This window comes from Trichosurus vulpecula, chromosome 3 (genome assembly GCF_011100635.1).
Source record: "Trichosurus vulpecula isolate mTriVul1 chromosome 3, mTriVul1.pri, whole genome shotgun sequence".
Classification (NCBI taxonomy): Eukaryota; Metazoa; Chordata; class Mammalia; order Diprotodontia; family Phalangeridae; genus Trichosurus; species Trichosurus vulpecula.
In genome coordinates this window covers 331,014,487-331,031,788 of record NC_050575.1, presented here as the reverse complement: position 1 = coordinate 331,031,788, position 17,302 = coordinate 331,014,487, and the positions used below count along the sequence as shown (strand labels likewise).

The 17,302-nt window shown below is 39.2% G+C and overlaps 1 protein-coding gene across 4 annotated transcripts in view; it reads left to right on the top strand.

Moving 5' to 3' along the window:
- Window positions 1-17,302, top strand: part of VRK2 (VRK serine/threonine kinase 2) — an 89,870-nt gene that overhangs the window by 17,669 nt on the left and 54,899 nt on the right. For 3 of the 4 annotated variants that reach the window (XM_036751919.1, XM_036751920.1, XM_036751921.1), the window contains exons 3-7: window positions 11,402-11,460; window positions 12,003-12,072; window positions 15,359-15,446; window positions 15,854-15,959; window positions 17,176-17,268. In XM_036751919.1, the coding sequence (XP_036607814.1) occupies window positions 11,402-11,460; window positions 12,003-12,072; window positions 15,359-15,446; window positions 15,854-15,959; window positions 17,176-17,268 (416 nt within the window). Of the gene's footprint in view, window positions 1-4,455; window positions 4,478-11,401; window positions 11,461-12,002; window positions 12,073-15,358; window positions 15,447-15,853; window positions 15,960-17,175; window positions 17,269-17,302 lie in introns of those variants that run through there. The other variant, XM_036751922.1, reaches the window with a different exon arrangement.

Sequence of the window (17,302 nt, the reverse complement as noted above, 5' to 3'; positions counted from 1 at the left end):
CCAACATGCATTTCAAGTTTTAAAAGTACATGGAGTTATCCATTTTATTAGCTGCATTTGATACTGGCTAGTTATTAGAAAACATCTTTGTCATGAAGATCTAGAGAATCAAGGATAGACGAACTGTTGTGTAGAGAGTTTTACATAGATGCTAGAAATTCAGAAAGTGTATTAGCGCTAATTATGATGAGGTGAGATGGCATTGCATAGTTGATAAAAGGTTAGACTTGGAATAAGGAAGGCATTAAATTGAGTCCTGCCTTTCCTATATACTAGTTTTTTGGCCCTGGACAAATCACATAGCTTTTTGCCTGAGGTAACTTTCAAAAACACCAATATACAAACTATATATCATCTGCATTAGTGGACATGCTTTCCATAAAATAAATTCCCTGGGTTTGGGAAGTCATAGGCCTAGACCAAAAACAAACAAACAAAAGTGATGAAATAATTGAAAACATCCCAGTGAAAAGCCAAATCCTAGAGGGATAAAGTATGGCTTCATGATAAATTAATTCAGAATCTTGTAAATTCAACACCAAGTCATGTAAAAATATTCCATATTAAATAGATACCAAACCTATGGTTTCACTGGTATAGGAAATTTCTTTGTAAGGAGTCTTTTTAGAACAATTCAGGGTAGCTCTGTCTCTGAAATTTATAGTCTTAGGGTGTCAAAGTGAGAGATTAAATGATTCACCCAGGGTCAGACTGCCAGTGTGTGTCAGAGGCCAACCTTGAACTCAGGTATTCCTGACTCCAACACTGGCTTTCTATCTACTTTGCTATGCTAACTTTCAAGTTTGTGGCTTAAGTGAACGAATTTGATTATTTTACTTTGTTCCAAGTAATTCACACATATAGAGGGCAGCAAAATGGCACAGTGGATAGTGTTGAGCCTGGAGTCAGGAAGGCCTGAGTTCAGATGTTGCCTCATACACTTACTAGCTGTGTGATCCTGTGCATGTTAGAAAGCCTTGGCTTCCTTAGTTTCCTCAACTGTAAAGTGGTGATCATAGTAGTACCTATCTCCCAGGGTTGTTGTGAGGATCGAATGAGATATTATGTGTAAAGCACTTAGTATAATGCCTGACTCATCACAGGCACTACATAAATGCTTATTCCCTCCCCCACTCTAAGTAATCTTGGCTTCTAATAGAAAACTTGCTGTTTGATAGACTAACCTGTTTTATAGTGATAAGAGCTACATTCATGGTTTACAGTAAAGAGCCCCTTCCAGGGACCACAGTTGCTTCTTGTCTACTTCAGGGGAATTGTTGGGTTCTGTTAGTGTTTATCTTTCCATTCCCCGTCATAGCCATTTAGGGCAGTGAGGCAGGGAATCAAACCACTGCCCCCTTTATAACTTTTTCAGGCAAGTTACGGCAACAATTTTTAGATGACTTGTGATCAATCATAACTTTGTCAGAGAATTATTTCCAAAAGCCATCCATGTGACTCTGATGCTCTATATTATCCCATTGCCCACCTAAAACAGGTAGCATGGTTGAATTACCAGCTACAGCATCCTAGGCACATCTCCATGAGGCCCAGTCCATTTTACTGGTAGAACCAACACAAATGAGGAAGGTAAAAATTAGTCATTTCACTTGATCTTATATTTAATTATTTAATCGATTGTGTTCCTTGTCTTGTGTGGTGGGCACAGAAATCTCTTGGGGATAAGGATAGATTCTGGACCTGTGATTTCGTTATTATCAAGAGTTCCCAGATGAAGAGACTTCTTTTACTAATTCTGATTGACCCTGCCTTTGCAACTTAAAGTCTTAAAGAGTTGCCTGGGGCACCAAGAGGTTAAGTTACTGGACTAGGGTCACTCAACCAATATGTATCAGAGGTAAGAATTAGACCCAGCTATTTCTGGTTCCAAGTTTAGCTCTCTATCCACTGTACCATGCTGTGTTTATTACATGGCGTAAAACCAGTATCTTTTATTTGCATAATGATTCACACTTTTTACATCTTCTACTACTCCTACCACTACTACTACCACCACTACCACCATCACCACCACCATCACCACCATCACCACCACCTAACATTTATATAGCACTTTAAGATTTGCAAAGTGCTGTTGCACGTTTAAGCCTTAAAATAAACCTCTGAGATAGGCATGACATGGCATTATTACATTATTTCTGTTTTGCAGATGAGAGAACTGGACTGAGAGTGTTTAAGTACTTTCCACGGTTTTTTAAGTAGCAAAATCAGGTCTGGAGGCTAGGTTTCCTATCTCTGGCCTGATGATTTTCCTCTACACCTCTCCGGGGAATATAGCTAGCAGTTTCCATAGTTTGTTTTTTCTTCCATGTCTCCTTTGCCTTGTTCAAGATGGTATCATGGGTACTGGAGCACCTTTTGTTTTTTGAATACCTCATAGGGCTTCATAGAGCACTCTCAGATGGTCAACCCTGTCAGTGAACAAGCATTTATTAAATGCTTACTATGTGCCAGGCACTGTATTCAGTGCTGGGAATACAAAGAAAGGTAAAAGGTAGTTCCTGCCCTCTAGAAATATACATACAGTCCTTCAGTTTTCCTTGGATGATGAAGGCATGCATCCATATGTTAGATGTAATACTTTATTAACTATAAGCTCAGCATCCCTTAGAAAGACAATGTAAATATGAGCTCCCGTTACTCTATCATTGTTATAAGGTCTATATATCGAATCCATTTTTAGACATTGGGAAGTCTGTCATAGATAGGTATTTTAAATCATTGGAATTTTTCTAGTTTGTGTACAAAAAAAAGATCTATTTTAAGATCATTTTAAAGCAAAGAATATTGTGTTTCCCACTTTTGGCATTTGGCGTGCAGGTGTGCCTTACTTAACAGGTGTGTTTATAAAAATTTGCATTTCTCAAATGTTTATCAAATGAGTGGTTTTAATTCAAATTTTGGCATTTGCTATGCAAAGGAATTGCTGTGCTGCATACTTTTGTAAAGGAATCACTTCCTAATTTATTATTTTGGAAAACTCTTTTTACACCTATCAAAAATTTGTTCAAAGTGAGGCGTGTCTGTATTGAAAAGTACTTTCTGTACTCCTGGATTGTGTCTGCCTCTCCAGGTAAAGCAAAACGCATTAATTACTCTGTCTTTGCATGATTTATAGCAAAATATGGGCTAATTTGAATTTTGAAAGCAGGTGTATTTCTTAAAGCAAAAGGTATATTTTGGCCTTAAATAGGTCATACTGGGCATCTGTATATCCTTGGGTCCTCAAGACATGTTTTTTTTTTGTTTATTTATTTAAAAGTATTCAGGTAGAATCCTTTCCTATCGAAGGTAGAAGTGTCACAGTCTTATTAGTAGAATAGTCCCATCATGGCAAGATTTTAATAGACCGCAAGAAAGATGCAAGGTGTTTAAGTTCAAGAATTGAGGTTGCATATCCTGATGAACCCTTCTTATGTTTGGGTACTTGCCTGTTATGCTAAGCTGCCTAGTACCAAGACTGAGGTGCTTAAGAAGAAATCTGTTGAATACTTTTGAAAAAAGAGAAGTGAGTATGTAGGTAGCAATTGTTACCACTCAGGGTATTTCATGTGGAGAGAAGAGAAATCATGGTTTAGACTACTAGGACTATTCCCCAGGGTTATTGTTGTATTGTGGGGCATTTGAAGAAAGTAAAGGAAAGATTTATTTTTTATATCTTAAAAAAAGAGATTTTACTTGATAGATACCCTTATTTTAAACTGTTTTGATGTACTGATACCTTTGGAAACATAGACTGTTCAGCATGGTTAAGAATTAAGAGGTCAGTTTTCAGAGGAAGAAATTAAAGCTATCTATAGGCATATGAAAAAATGCTCTAAATCACTACTGATTAGAGAAATGCAAATCAAAACAACTCCTAGATACAACATCTCTCCTGTCAGATTGGCTAAAATAACAAAACAGGAAAATGATAAATGCTGGAGAGGATGTGCGAAAATTGGAACATTGTTACGTTGCTGGTGGAGTTGTGAGATGATCCAGCCATTTTGGAGAGTAATTTGGAGTTACATTGCTGGTGGAGTTGTGAGATGATCCAGCCATTTTGAAGAGTAATTTGGAACTACGCCCAAAGGGCTATAAAAATGTTCATACCCTTTGACCCAGCAATACCACTTCTAGGGTTGTATCCCAAAGAAATCACACAAGCGGGAAAAGGACCCATATGTACAAAAATATTTATAGCAGCTCTTTTTGTGGTAGCTAAGAATTGGAAATCAAAGGGATGCCCATCAATTGAGGAATGACTGAACAAGCTGTGGTATATGAAGGTAATGGAATACTATTGTGCCATAAGAAATGGGGATGATACGGACTTCATAACAACCTGGAAAAACCTACACGACATAATGCTGAGTGAGCGGAGCAGAGCCAGGAGAACATTATACACAACCACAGATATATGGATTCTGTGAGGACCAACCCTGACAGACTTCGCTCCTCTCAGCAACACAAGGTACAAAGACAACTCCAAAGGACTCACGATGGAGAATGCTATCTGCATCCAGAGAAAGAACTATGATGTATGAATGCAGATTGAGGCACACTTCATGCTTGCCTTTTTTTCCCCCCTTTTTTTCTTCTCTTTTGTTTTTTTTTTTTTTTTGGTTCTGTTTCTTCTTTCTCATGATTCATTCCTTTGGTCATAATTCTTCTCCACAACTTGACTAGTGTATAAATTAATTCAATGTGAAGTTAAAAAAAAAAAAAGAATTAAGAGGCCTGGTTTCAAATACTGGCTCTGCCATTTTGTTAGCTGTGTTGCCTTGAGCTTGTTACTTCAAGTCTCTGAGCTACAATTGTCTTTATGATTTTGAACTACAATAGTGCTACTAATCATAGGATAGCTGGGATTAGATGATTAAATCATCATTATCATATATAATAAAAAATTTCAAATTGCCAGGTGTGGGAGAACCAAAAAATTTTAAGACAGGGCCCCAGTCTTCCAGCAGTTCAGTTCAGTTAGAAATAAGGATGAGGATTGACCTGAGATTTCATTGGCATAAGGACCTTCTGATGAGGAACGTTCTCAGCCAATACAGATTGGCACCTTGCCTGAAATTTTATAGTCTTAAGAGCTTCCCAGAGCACTGAGAGGTAAAGTGTCTTGCCGAGAGTTACACAAGCATTGTGTTAGAAGTGGGACTTGAACCCAGGTCTTCACTCCCAGGCCGGCTCTTTATTCATTACACCACAATGTCTCTTCCATGGTCTGCTTTCTTCACTCTTGCTCATGTGCCATTGAACAGAGCTGGGGGGAGGTCTTAGAGTTCTGCTGACTGCATCCGCTGCAACTTTATATCATCTAATCTCCCCTGGGTCCTCACTACATCTAGGCAATTTTTTATTCCTCCCTAATTGCCACTTTATGCCACTTGCCACATTGTCTTCCAAGCCTTCTCTTTTCTCCTAAAGTCTCCTACAGCATTCCTCTCCTTTCCTTCTCATCTGAAGACCTTGCCTCATCTTTTACCAAAAAAAGTTAAGGCCATTTGTTCATGAGCCTCCTTTGATGATTCCAGATATCATTTCTGACAATAAATACACCATTTATTAAGCATCTATTCTGTGCCAAGCATTGGAGATACAAATAAGAAAAAGAAAGTTCCTGTGCTCAAGGAGCTTACAGTCTAAAGGGGGAAGACAACACACAAAAGGAAGCTGGAAAAAGGGGGGAGAGGGAGACTCTAGGGTTATCTTGTTCCATGGAGTTGAAACTCCAGTGAAGTGAGCTTTGGGAGGAGTTGAAGACTCCACCCTCCAGTCTTCTAATCATAGGAGAGAGGAGGCTGAGGGAGGTGGTATCAAGGCTTGAGGTGATGAGATTAGAAGGCATGAGCTTATCCTGGGAGGGGCATGAAACCAGGCCTAGCAGAAGATGCAAAGTAGAATTTTACTCCAGTCTCTGTTGAAGAGGTGACCTCTGTCCTTGACAAGGCACATGCCTCTGTGTATACTCTTGATCCCATGCCTTCCTGCCTTCTGCAGATTTTCACCACTCTTAACCCTACTACCTCTCTAATCTTCAATTGCTATTGGCTCCTTCATTGCTACCTTCAAATACCCCCATGCCCCCAATAATAGCTCAGTCTAGTTACTCTCCCTTGAAGATAGTTTGCTTATTCCCCTCATGTCAGCTTTTCTTTTCCATCCTATCCAAAGCTTAAGTATTATTCAAGGCCCAAATCCCTTCCCACTTTCCTTTAAATAAACAAAAAACCAACCTTGGTAGATGCTACTGTACCTATTAGCTGTTGCCAGTGTTTCAAGGCCTTTAGACTTACTGAAAAAGCAGACTGTACTTGGTGCTTCCATTTCCTCCCCTCTGCCTTTTTCTAATACCATTTTCATTCCAGCTTATGATCTCATCATTCAGCTGAAACTGCCCTCTCCAGGAATTACCTTTTCTCTGTTCTTGGCTCTTTTGACTTCTCTTGTCTTTTTGACACTGTTAACTACCTTCTCCTGTGAAATACTTTATCCTTCAGAGTTTTTTCTTTTGGTTCTACCGCCTACTTGTTGGATTACTTCTCAGTCTTTTTGCTGGATCTTCCTTCATACCATACCCACTCACTTTGGCTTTATCCCTGGGACTTTTCCCTTTGTATTCTCTTACTCAGTGATTTTGTCAGCTTCCATGGGTTTACTTATTAGCTTTGTGTGGATTACTTTCATATATACACACATACATGTATACACACATACACACATACATACATTTGTTGTTGTTAAGCTGTTTCAGTCGTGTCTGACTCTTGGTGACCCTATTTGGGGCTTACTTGGTGATGACACTGGAGTGGTTTGCCATTTCCTTCTCCAGCTTATTTTACAGATGAGGAAAATGAGACAAACAGGGTTAAGTGACCTGCCCAGGGTCCCACACCACAGCTAGTAGGCTTCTGAAGCCAGATTTGAACTAAGATCTTCTTGACTCCAGGTCTGGTGCTCATCCACTGTGCCACCTAGTTGTCCACACACACATACACACACACACACACACACACACACATACACAATATATTTTTATGTATACATATATATACACTACATTAACATGCATACACAGCATATTTATATGCATACGTGCATGTGCATGTATGTGCAGATCTGACCATCTCACCCAATCTCTACTCATTCAGTAAATTCCAGTAATATTTCCTGTAGCGTCAAATACAGACTGCTCTGTTTGACATTTAAATCTCTCCAAAGTCTGTCTCCTTCCTACCTTTCTAGTGTTCTTGTATTATTCAGTGCTCATCTTGATACACTGTAAGCTTCAGCCGTACTGACCTACTTGCCTAGTTCCTCACATACAACACTATCTCTGTGTCTTTGCACCAGCTATGTCTCATGCTTGGAAGGCTCTTCTCCACCTCTACCTCGTAGAATCCTTGGCTTCCTTCAGAACTAAGCTCAAGGCCCTCTTTCTGTTTCCTGGTCTCTCCCCCCCTCCAATACCTTCATCTCTAAGATTACCTTATTTATTTTGTACATGTCTTTTGTGTGCTTATAGTTTTACCTGTTGTCTTCTTAATTAGAGTGTAAATGTTTTGAGAGCTGGCTACTTTAGCACAGTACCTGACATATAGTAAGTATGTAATAAATGTTTATTGATTGATGATGTGTCAGAAGTCTAATGTTAAGTAATATTATGTAGTGGTATCTGATATATGCTACAGACAAAATGCCATAGGAGTTGGGAGAGGGCAAAGCTCCCAGTGGAAGAAATTTTCATGGAGAAAGTGGGACATGATTTGGGCCTTGAATAATGCTTAAACTTTGGATAGGATGGAAAGGAAAAGTTGACCTGAGGGGAATAAGCAAGCTATTGTCAAGGAAGTGTGACTAGACTGAACTAGCTGAAGCACAATATTAAGAGCAAAAAACAAACCTCGAAACTGAAACCCAGACATTTGTCAAGTGTCTGTTATATTCTGAGCACTTTGCTGGGTATTGGGAGTGATACACAATTTGGAAAAGACATTCCCTCCCTTTCTGGAATTTATTGTGAACTGGGATTAGGGAGAAGGGCATGATGTCAATATATATGGCTAAGGTTTGTGTTAGTTAATAGTGGGAAATAATATTGGAAATGTAAGGGTCAGGCTGTGGAAAGCCTCGAATGCCAGAGTGAGACATGAAAAGTCCTTTAAAGGTTTTTGAGTAAAGAGACATGGTTGAAATATGTTTTAGCAAGATTAGTATGACTGTAGTGTTCAGGATGGATTGGAAATCAAAATAATTGGCAGAGGAAGACCTAGGAGGATCTGGTAATAATCCAGGTGTTAGATTACAAGCTTCTTAAGTTGTATAATGGAAATGGAAGAGAAGAGACAGATACAAGGGCTACTATCATGGAAATACTGGTAGGATTTGGTGATTAATTGGATATGGGGAATCAGCGAGAAAATGTCATTAATAACTGGGAGTTTGGTGGAGGACAGTGATGGACATGAAATCTGGACCTTTTAGCCTTGATTAGAAAAATATCTCTCTTTCTCATGGAAGAATGATTACTCCAAACAGGATAAGCCTCATGAAGGAGGTGGCACTGGAGGTATGCCTTGAAGGAAGCTATCAGTTCAGTGAGACAGAGATGAGGCAGGAGGACTTCTCAGACAAGAGGGACTTCCTGGACAAAGGTACAGAGGCAAGAGATGGACTGACATATACAGGGAATAGTTAGCAGGCCAAGTTGGTTGGAATATCAGCTTGTGTGGAAAGGGGACTGGAAAGATGGACATCTTTAAATCTTAGAGGATTGTACAGTGTATTTATCCTAGAGGCATTAGGAGGCTTTCAAAGATTTTTGAACGAAATGATACACTGAGATTTGTGTTTTAGGAGTATAAGTTTGTGAAAAATGGATTGGGGGGTTGAGATGGAACTAGAAACACGGAGTCCTGTTAGGAAGTTCTTCTAATAGTCCAGGTGAGAAGAACCTGAACTAGAGTTGCGATTGGGTGAGTAGAGAGAAGGAGATGGATTTAAGAGATGCAGTGGAGGTAGAAGTGAAAGAATTGGAAAAAACAGGGAGGGAAAGGGAACGTGCATTTGTATAACACCTACTGTATGCCAGGTACCATGCTAAGAATTTCACAGATACGATCTCATTTGAACTTCACAACAGCCCTGTGAGGCAGGTACTGTATTATTGTCCTCGTTTTACAGCTGAGGAAACTGAGGCAAGCAGAGGTTAAGTGACTTGCCCAGGGTCACACAACTAGTAAATGTCTAAGGCCAGATTTTGAATCAAGTTTTCCTCACTCCAGGCCCAGTACTCTGTCTACCACATCACCTAGCTTCCTGAAAGCTGATTGGCTGTGGGAGCGTAAGGCAGAGTCATTTACGACCCCAATGAAACTGGAAAAATGGTGGTTCTGTAAATAAAAATAGGGAAGTTTAAATGAGAGAAATATAACAAAGGCTGTTTTACCCGGTTGGAGTTTTGAGATGCATATGGTAAAACTTGTTTGGAAATGTTCAGCAAGTAATTGGTACTGTTGGATTATGATTTATGAGGGAAATTAGGACTGGATATATAAATTTGAGATTCATCTGCAGAGAGATGATAATTGAACCCAAGAGAACTGTGGAGGCCACTAAGGGACAGTGAATAGAGAGAGAAGAGAGAGCCAAAGATGGAGCCCACACTCAGTGAGAAGGAACACACAGTGATAAGGAATAATCAGAGAGGTGGAAGCAGCAACAGCAAACAATGTAATGGAGGTCAAGAGGAGTAGAGAGCGTCTAGGAAGCAGGGATGATTGTTAACGTCAGAAGCTTCAAAGGTCAAGTAGAGTGGGGATTTAGAAAAGACCAGTGGACTTTTCAGTTACGAGATCATTGGCAACCTTGGAGAGAACAAAGGTCAAGTGGTCAGGTTGAAAGCCAGATGCCAAGGGATAGAACAGAGTGGGAGGCAAGGATTTGAGGCAGCAAGTATAGATGATTCTTTTTAGAGTTTGATTGTTAAGGGAAAAAGACGGTAGTTTAAGAAGTCAAGAGGGTCAAAGGAAGGTTTTTTGTTTGTTTTTGGTTTGTTTAAGGATGGTGGAGAGCTGGGCAGGTTTGCAGGTAGGAAAGGAGCCTATAGATATTAAAAGCCAGAACATGAGGAAAAGGGAATGATTAATTCCTCTTAATCATTTTTCATGGTAATCCAAAGTTTTATTTTTCCCTAAAAGTTTGTCATGTGCTTAGATTCTAATCTCTCACACAACAGAAATGTTACAGTAAGAGTTATATTGAAAACAAAGTACCCCCTCTAATTTGAGTAAATATGGGGAGAACAACAGTTTTGAGATATATAAAGTTTGAGACATAGGATATTTTTAAAGAAATGTATTTCTATTCCTTTATAATGTGAATAAAACGTAAGTATGGTATTAGTAAAATGAAGTAATTTTTGAAAAAATAAAATTTCGATATTTCAATTATATTGCAAAAATATATGCCCAATAGCCAAACATACAGCTACTTTACCTTTTGAGTAAGTGGAGATTGATAGACTTGTTCTCCTTGGCCTCAGGGTTACCACATTGATTAAGGTGTTGTAAAGAGACATTTAGATTTGATAGAAGGAAAAACTTGATGAACATTAAAGCTATTCTAAAGTGGAATGGTTAACTTGGAAGCTAGTGGGCTTCGCCTTCCTGGAGATCTTCAAGTAAAAACTGGAGGATCACTACTTAGCTGCATTATAGAGAGGATTCTTGTTTAGGAGTGGGTTAGGCAACGTGGTGTCTAAGAACCCTTCTAGTCCTGTGATTCTGTGAAGTCATAAGAATTGAATTGGTGGAATGGAACAGTGAAGAAAATTTAATTTTGTTAGCCTTAATCCTTTGATTTGAGAACACCACTGATTTTAAGCTGAGACCTCAGAAATATAGAGAAAAAAGAGTTCCAAAATTTTTCTTCAGAATGAATCACACATGCCACATCAGAATCACCACAGTTTCCATTAGCAGAATCTGAATAAGGTTTTACAGTGATTATTTAGTGGATTTAATGTGATAAGTAGAGAAGGTATAGGGCGGCTAGGTAATACAATGAATAGAGTTCCAGACCCAGAGTCAGGAAGTTTTGTCTTCCTGTGTTGAAATCTGAGCTCAGACAATTACTAGCTGTGTGACCCTGGGCAAGTCACTTAATCCTGTTTGCCTATCTCAGTTTCCTCATCTGTCGAAATGAGCTGGAGAAGGAAATTGAAAATTGTTCAGTGTCTTTGTCAAGAAAGCCCCAAATAGGGTCACAAAGAGTCAGGCATGACTAAAAAGTCAAAGGGAACAATACTGAGTGGTTAATTCTATTGCTTATTCCATATTTGTATTATGTTTATTCCTATTTTAATAACTTTTTCACTGTGATTTTGTAGCTTCTCCATGTGTTACTAAACAAACACGAGATGAAGATGCCCTTCATGTTATAAAAGTGGTAAGGATTGCATTTAACTTATTATTTTAAAGACCTTTTTCCCTAGTTCTGTTTCACAAAGAAGAGCATTTTGGCATCTTAAGGCCTCTCATTGCTTACTTTGGATAAACTTCATTTTGTAGAAAATCCTGGATGTCTTTTGAATTACTTGTTATTGATGATATTTTGTCGTTCACTGCATCATACCCATTGTCACCATAATTGTCAGATAACAGTTTTCTAAGTGCCTACTACAAAAAGAGTATGGTTTTAGGTTGTTCTGCATAGGAATGGTAACCACAATATATCCAATATTGAAGCAAGATTCTTCCGATGGCCTTCTGGTTAATTTGATACTTAGAGATTTGTAGTGAAAATGTGTCTGGGGGTCAGTGTTTTATGGAAAATGCATTACCGGTTCAAGTGCTGCAGTATATAATGGGCATTTCTGAACAGTTGAAATATTAAATCCCATTTGGGGAATTATTTTTCTCCTCATCACATTAATCATTCTTTAATTTCGAAAATCTAGAGACTGTCATATTCTCCATGTTTCTTTACAGGAATATCAAGAAAATGGTCCGCTCTTTTCCGAACTGAAATTTTATCAGAGAGCTGCAAAGCAAGACTGTAGTAAGTAATGCTAGCCCAGTAAGCCACTCGCACATAAGTGCTTGCTCAAGTGAGCATTTGGTATTTGGTTATATTGTCTGTGCTTTGGAAAGAGTCTTGTCGAGAGGAGATTATCCCAGGATAACACTGTTGTGTTATATCACATGTCATAGGCAGAAGCTGGAGGCCACTCAGTTCTTTCCATGGTACACCGAATGGAATATATATTTAAAATCAGAGATGTTTTCCCTGTTTTACTAAATTCTAGGTTGTTGAATTTGGTCCAATTATAGTATGCATGTTAGTAAGTGATTACAATGAAGGGCTTATTAGTTGTCTCACAAGACAGTCTTGGTACGTAGGGCAGAGGAGTAGGTAGGAAAGTAGGGAGTGTTTCTCAAATGATGAGATGGGTTTGAACTCAGCATAACCTGGGTTCAGATTTTGCCTCCAGCTGTTAACTGTTTGTGTGACCCTGCACTTAGCCTTGGTGTACTTTGGGCTTTGCCCTAGCATTTGTCTCTTACTTGCAATCTGTGTCACAGAAGTTTATCTGTGATGTCGAATTTTACTGTTCCAAGGAGATTGTACCTTCTTCCCATGTGAAAACTGGCAGTAGAGAGGAAAACAAAAGGAATTTTGTTTAGTTTTGGAGAGTGCCTTCAAGCAAGGAGTAGAAGCAGAAATAGATATGCAGTGAGGTAAGTCAGTCATTCAGTCAACAAACATTTATTAGGTACTGGGATTGTTGTGTTTGTTCTTCATTTTTGAAGAGGACCATGGTATCAGGGAAATGATGACATGACTGGCAGTTGACTTTGATTTGAGTGAACAAGGTCTGTACAAGGTCACCACCTTACTTTCTCCTCCAGAACCATCTGGATCCAGTGTCATCAGGATTACTGGAGATGATCCAGGATGCAATGGGAGACCCTGGCCCTTTTAATCTAAGGCCTTTTCATGTGCTGACTTAGAGTGAGGTAATGCCCATTCAGTGAATAGGCCTCTTTAAGAAGTGAGTCAAGGGATGGCCCCTTTAATTAGAAAAAAAGAAAAAAAATCAAGTTGGGAGGGGGAAGACCCTCAGGGTTGCTGTTCCAAAGAGAAACAGTTACCATTGACATCCACTCTAAGCCAGTAGGGCCCAAAATACGGCCATTAAGTGGAGCTTGGGCAGGGACCTACTGTGGTCCAATCTATGAGCTTCAGAGTGAACTGGGTTTAAGGTTTTGTGAAAGAAGAAAGACAGATGGACAGACAGGAAGGAAGGAAGGAAGAAAAGAAGAAAGAAATCAATCTAGCCAGTAGACCCCAAGATAAGTGGGCAGCTTCTGGCCTTCAAAATTTACCTTCCTTTGGAGAGGGGAGAGAAGAGGAGGGGGAGGGGGAAGGAGAGTTGAGTTACCCACCTAGCTGGATCCCCATCCAGGCAAACACTGGCCCTGCCCTCAAAGGGCCCACTTTCTAATAGGAGAGACAAGTCATTGACTCTATACAGTCCAGATAAGTACAATGTAGATGGAAAGTAATCTCAGAGGGAAAGTCCTGGGTGGAGGGTTGAATGGCGGAAGAGCACTGTGTGAGGCCTTTTGCAGGAAGAGGATTTTGAGCTGTCTTGAAGGAAGCCAGGAAGTGGAGGTTAGGGAGAGTGAGCACTGCAGGGGAGGTATCTGAGGGTTTTCAGAAGCTTGTGAAAACAATAAGCTTAAACTTGATAATGATTAAAAAAATGTTTCCTCATCTGGAGTCAGAGGACTGGGATTCAGGTTTTATTTCTGACACTTTCTACCTGTGTGACTTTGGGTTATTTAATCTTCCTGGGACTCAGTTTCTTCCATTTTTTAAATGAAGGAATTGTACTGCATGACATTTGAGGCCCCTTCCTGCTCTAAATCTGTGATACAGTGCTTGATACATAGTAGGTGCTTAATAGATGTTTATTGATTGAGTGATATTGATTCCCTGGTACTTGATGACTTCTAATGGCCCTTCCAGGGCTAAATGAAGCCAGAATTGTGGGAGTTTGAATGCCAAATTGACATGATTGACTTTGGGAGGCCAAAATAATTTCACCAGCAGCATATGACGATAGATTTGAGTGGGGGCAGGATAAGGAAGGTATTAAATGGATGGGTTGACAGGATGAACAGTCAGCACAAAGCAAAGTTTCTTGATATATGTTCAGAAAAAGGGATGGTTTTATAAATAAGGATCAATTGCTACTCTCCCACAATCCACAACCCCTCCCACCAAATATTCAAAATCAATTAGAATTGATTTTGTATCAGTAGTGTCACCTCATAAGTTAAAAAAATAAGGCAAGTGTGGCAGGTACATTGGACAAAAAACTCAAATTGGTTTAAAAAATGGAAAATTTAATCAAACTGGGTGGTTCCCTGGCATCATGTAGCTTAAGGGGATTTGACTAGACAGAATTCACATAGGAGAAAACAAGTGGAATCTGAAGTAGTTAGAGTATAGTTTTCATTTCCAAGTAAAATAATTATCCAACCTGATTTTTATACTTTGGGGTTCAGAAGGGTCAATAGCTTGCCTTTTGGAGCTTATGAGGAAGGAAAACATTCTCTCCACTACTCTTTAAGAGAAGGAAGACAAATGTTTTTGCTCTCCACATAGCCCGTGGAGGACTTTTTTCCTCCTCCTTGTCAGTCTTGCAACTCACCCCTAGGTAAGCAAATGGTGGTTGTTACTTTTGTCTTCTGACTAGGATGAAAGCTAATGGAGAAGAAGATGCAAGTGCCTTTTTCAAGGGCAGAAGAGAAGCACACTTAGAGGATACAAATGTATTTGGGGGACTAAGTATGTGTATGAATTGTTTTGTTTGTGTGGAATTCATCATTTAAATGCTAAATATTCTCCACACACTTTGTATTGCTAAATATGTTTACAGCAGTTCTTGCCTCCGTGCTTCTCTTTGGCTTCTTGAAGGTCCTGCCAGGGAAGCACAGGAGTACTCAGGAAAACTCGAGGGACTTTATATAGTCATGTCACCAACTGTGTCTCCTGTCTGAGGACCCTCATACCTATGTATAGAAAGGTTCTTTGCCGGCAGTTTGGCCACCAGGCACTGTATTTTTTTGGCTGTGGCAACAAAAAAAATTAATTTTTCTTTTTTAAAAAATAGTTTCTAATTATTATCTTTATTTAATTTGCTATTTTTTTATAGCTTAATGGTTTTAAGAAAAGTTCTGTAGGATAGCCAGATCGTTGTCAGAAAATTTGTGTATGTGAAATATGAAATGGTTTTATAAATGATGCCGACTGTTTTCATTTTACCTCTTTGCAGTCAAAAGATGGATGGCACTCAAACAACTTGATTTTTTAGGAGTTCCTCAGTTCTGGGGGTCGGGTTTGGCTGAATGCAATGGAAAAAGGTAAAATGGAATCAACCTCTTGTCACTGAGTCATTTTCCATGGCCCCAGAGTGCATCTTTAGCACTATCAGCCATATTGACTGAAGTCAGTCATTGTTTTGAGGGTCAGGAAAAGAGAGAATGGATGGTTTTATGTAGTCTCTACTGAGAAATAAACTAGAGTACTTGACCTACTCACCATCTATGTGTACAAATGACCCTAGCATTATGTTATTGATTAAATTCAGTATCACACAGTGGTACATCTTTACTGTTTTTGCATGTGTGTATGTGTGTTACGAAGTTCCAGTGACCTAATTTCATCACCTTTCTTGTCTATTAAGTCAGAAATATTTGTCTTTCACTTCTTTGAATAGACATTTTTATATATCCCCTCTCTTGGCTCTCTTTTGTGTCTTTTCTTACAGCTACAGATTTATGGTTATGGAGAGACTAGGAATGGACTTACAGAAGTTCTTTGTCCAGAGAGGCAGGTTTCAAAGGGCAACTGTCCTGCAGTTGGGTGTGCGGATGGTGAGTTGGAGAAGCCTTTTTCATGTGCTACTCAGGATATTTGCTTGTTACAAAATACAGATCTTTAGTCTTTGCAAAATTATCAGGGAAGGAAATCTTTCCTGCCCTAGAAATGTCAGTCATTGACGTAGAGGCCACTTTGGTGTAATTGATAACAGTGGGCTCTCTAAGTGACAGAATGTGCTGTGTTTGGCACTACAAACTCAATTAGGCATGGGGTCTACAGCCTGATTTTTTTCTTCACAGCTTTGTTTTTGCATGTCAGAACAAGCCTGCATGGCTGTTAGAATGCTCTGCCTTTTGTCATATGTTTCTAACAATGCAAATTACTACATAAGATAATATTTTATATATTACGCATGTGATGGTATGGGATTCTATAAAGTTTTTATTGCCACGAGTTTGGGATGAAAGCAATAATTAGTTGTGGCAATGAGTTACACAGACTTTGCCAAACAAGAGGCAATGAAATCTTAATAGCACCCCTGCACACATTTTGTTTATGCCACATATTTGTCTTATCTTGTTTGCTGTTCGTTGGTTCAATTTTTTTTTCCATTTTAAGTAGAATGAGCCTGGTTCTGCTACCCACAGTGGGACAGGAATGGAAGCTACAGATGAATGCCTTCTGTGACTTTCTGCAGAGAAGGGGAGAATGAATACACATGGGCAAAGGGCTTTGTTCCTATCTCCCTGCAGCCTGGTTTGGAGATAGAGCCTTGGCTAGGGAGCTCCTGAGGCCTCTGCTGCAAATGTCTCCATCACTGATTGCTCTGGCTCCTTTACCATCTACCTCCTTGCTGAGTCATCTGACTTTCTAATTCCACCTCACCCCAAACAGGAGAATGTTAAAAAAAAAACAAAAACAAAACCTTGCTTTTCTCATCTGTTGAGCAGTCAGGAGCCATGTATACTGTTGAACCCAAAAAGGGGGTGAGAAGATTTCCTTCCTTTAGTGCCCCACCCAAAAGAAAGCATTTAAGTAAACGTTGGCTGATGGACAACCCCTATTGCTTTGAAAGGGTATGAACTCTTGAAGAGGTTCCCCAAAGTAGTGGTGATAGACAAATGGCTATGAAATAGGTCACTTTTTTGTTGTGTTTAGAGGAAAAAGAACCCCTTTGTATTAAAAGTTGGTTTTCAAAACTGTTAGTTTGTCAAGGTGAATCCTAAGTAGGTGGCAATGTAAAGTTACCTTATCTGCTTTATTTCACAGTTGGACGTTTTGGAATATATACATGAAAATGAATATGTACATGGTGATATTAAAGCAGCAAATCTACTCTTGGGCTACAGAAATCCCCATCAGGTAAATACAGTATCAAATATGGAACTGTACTGGC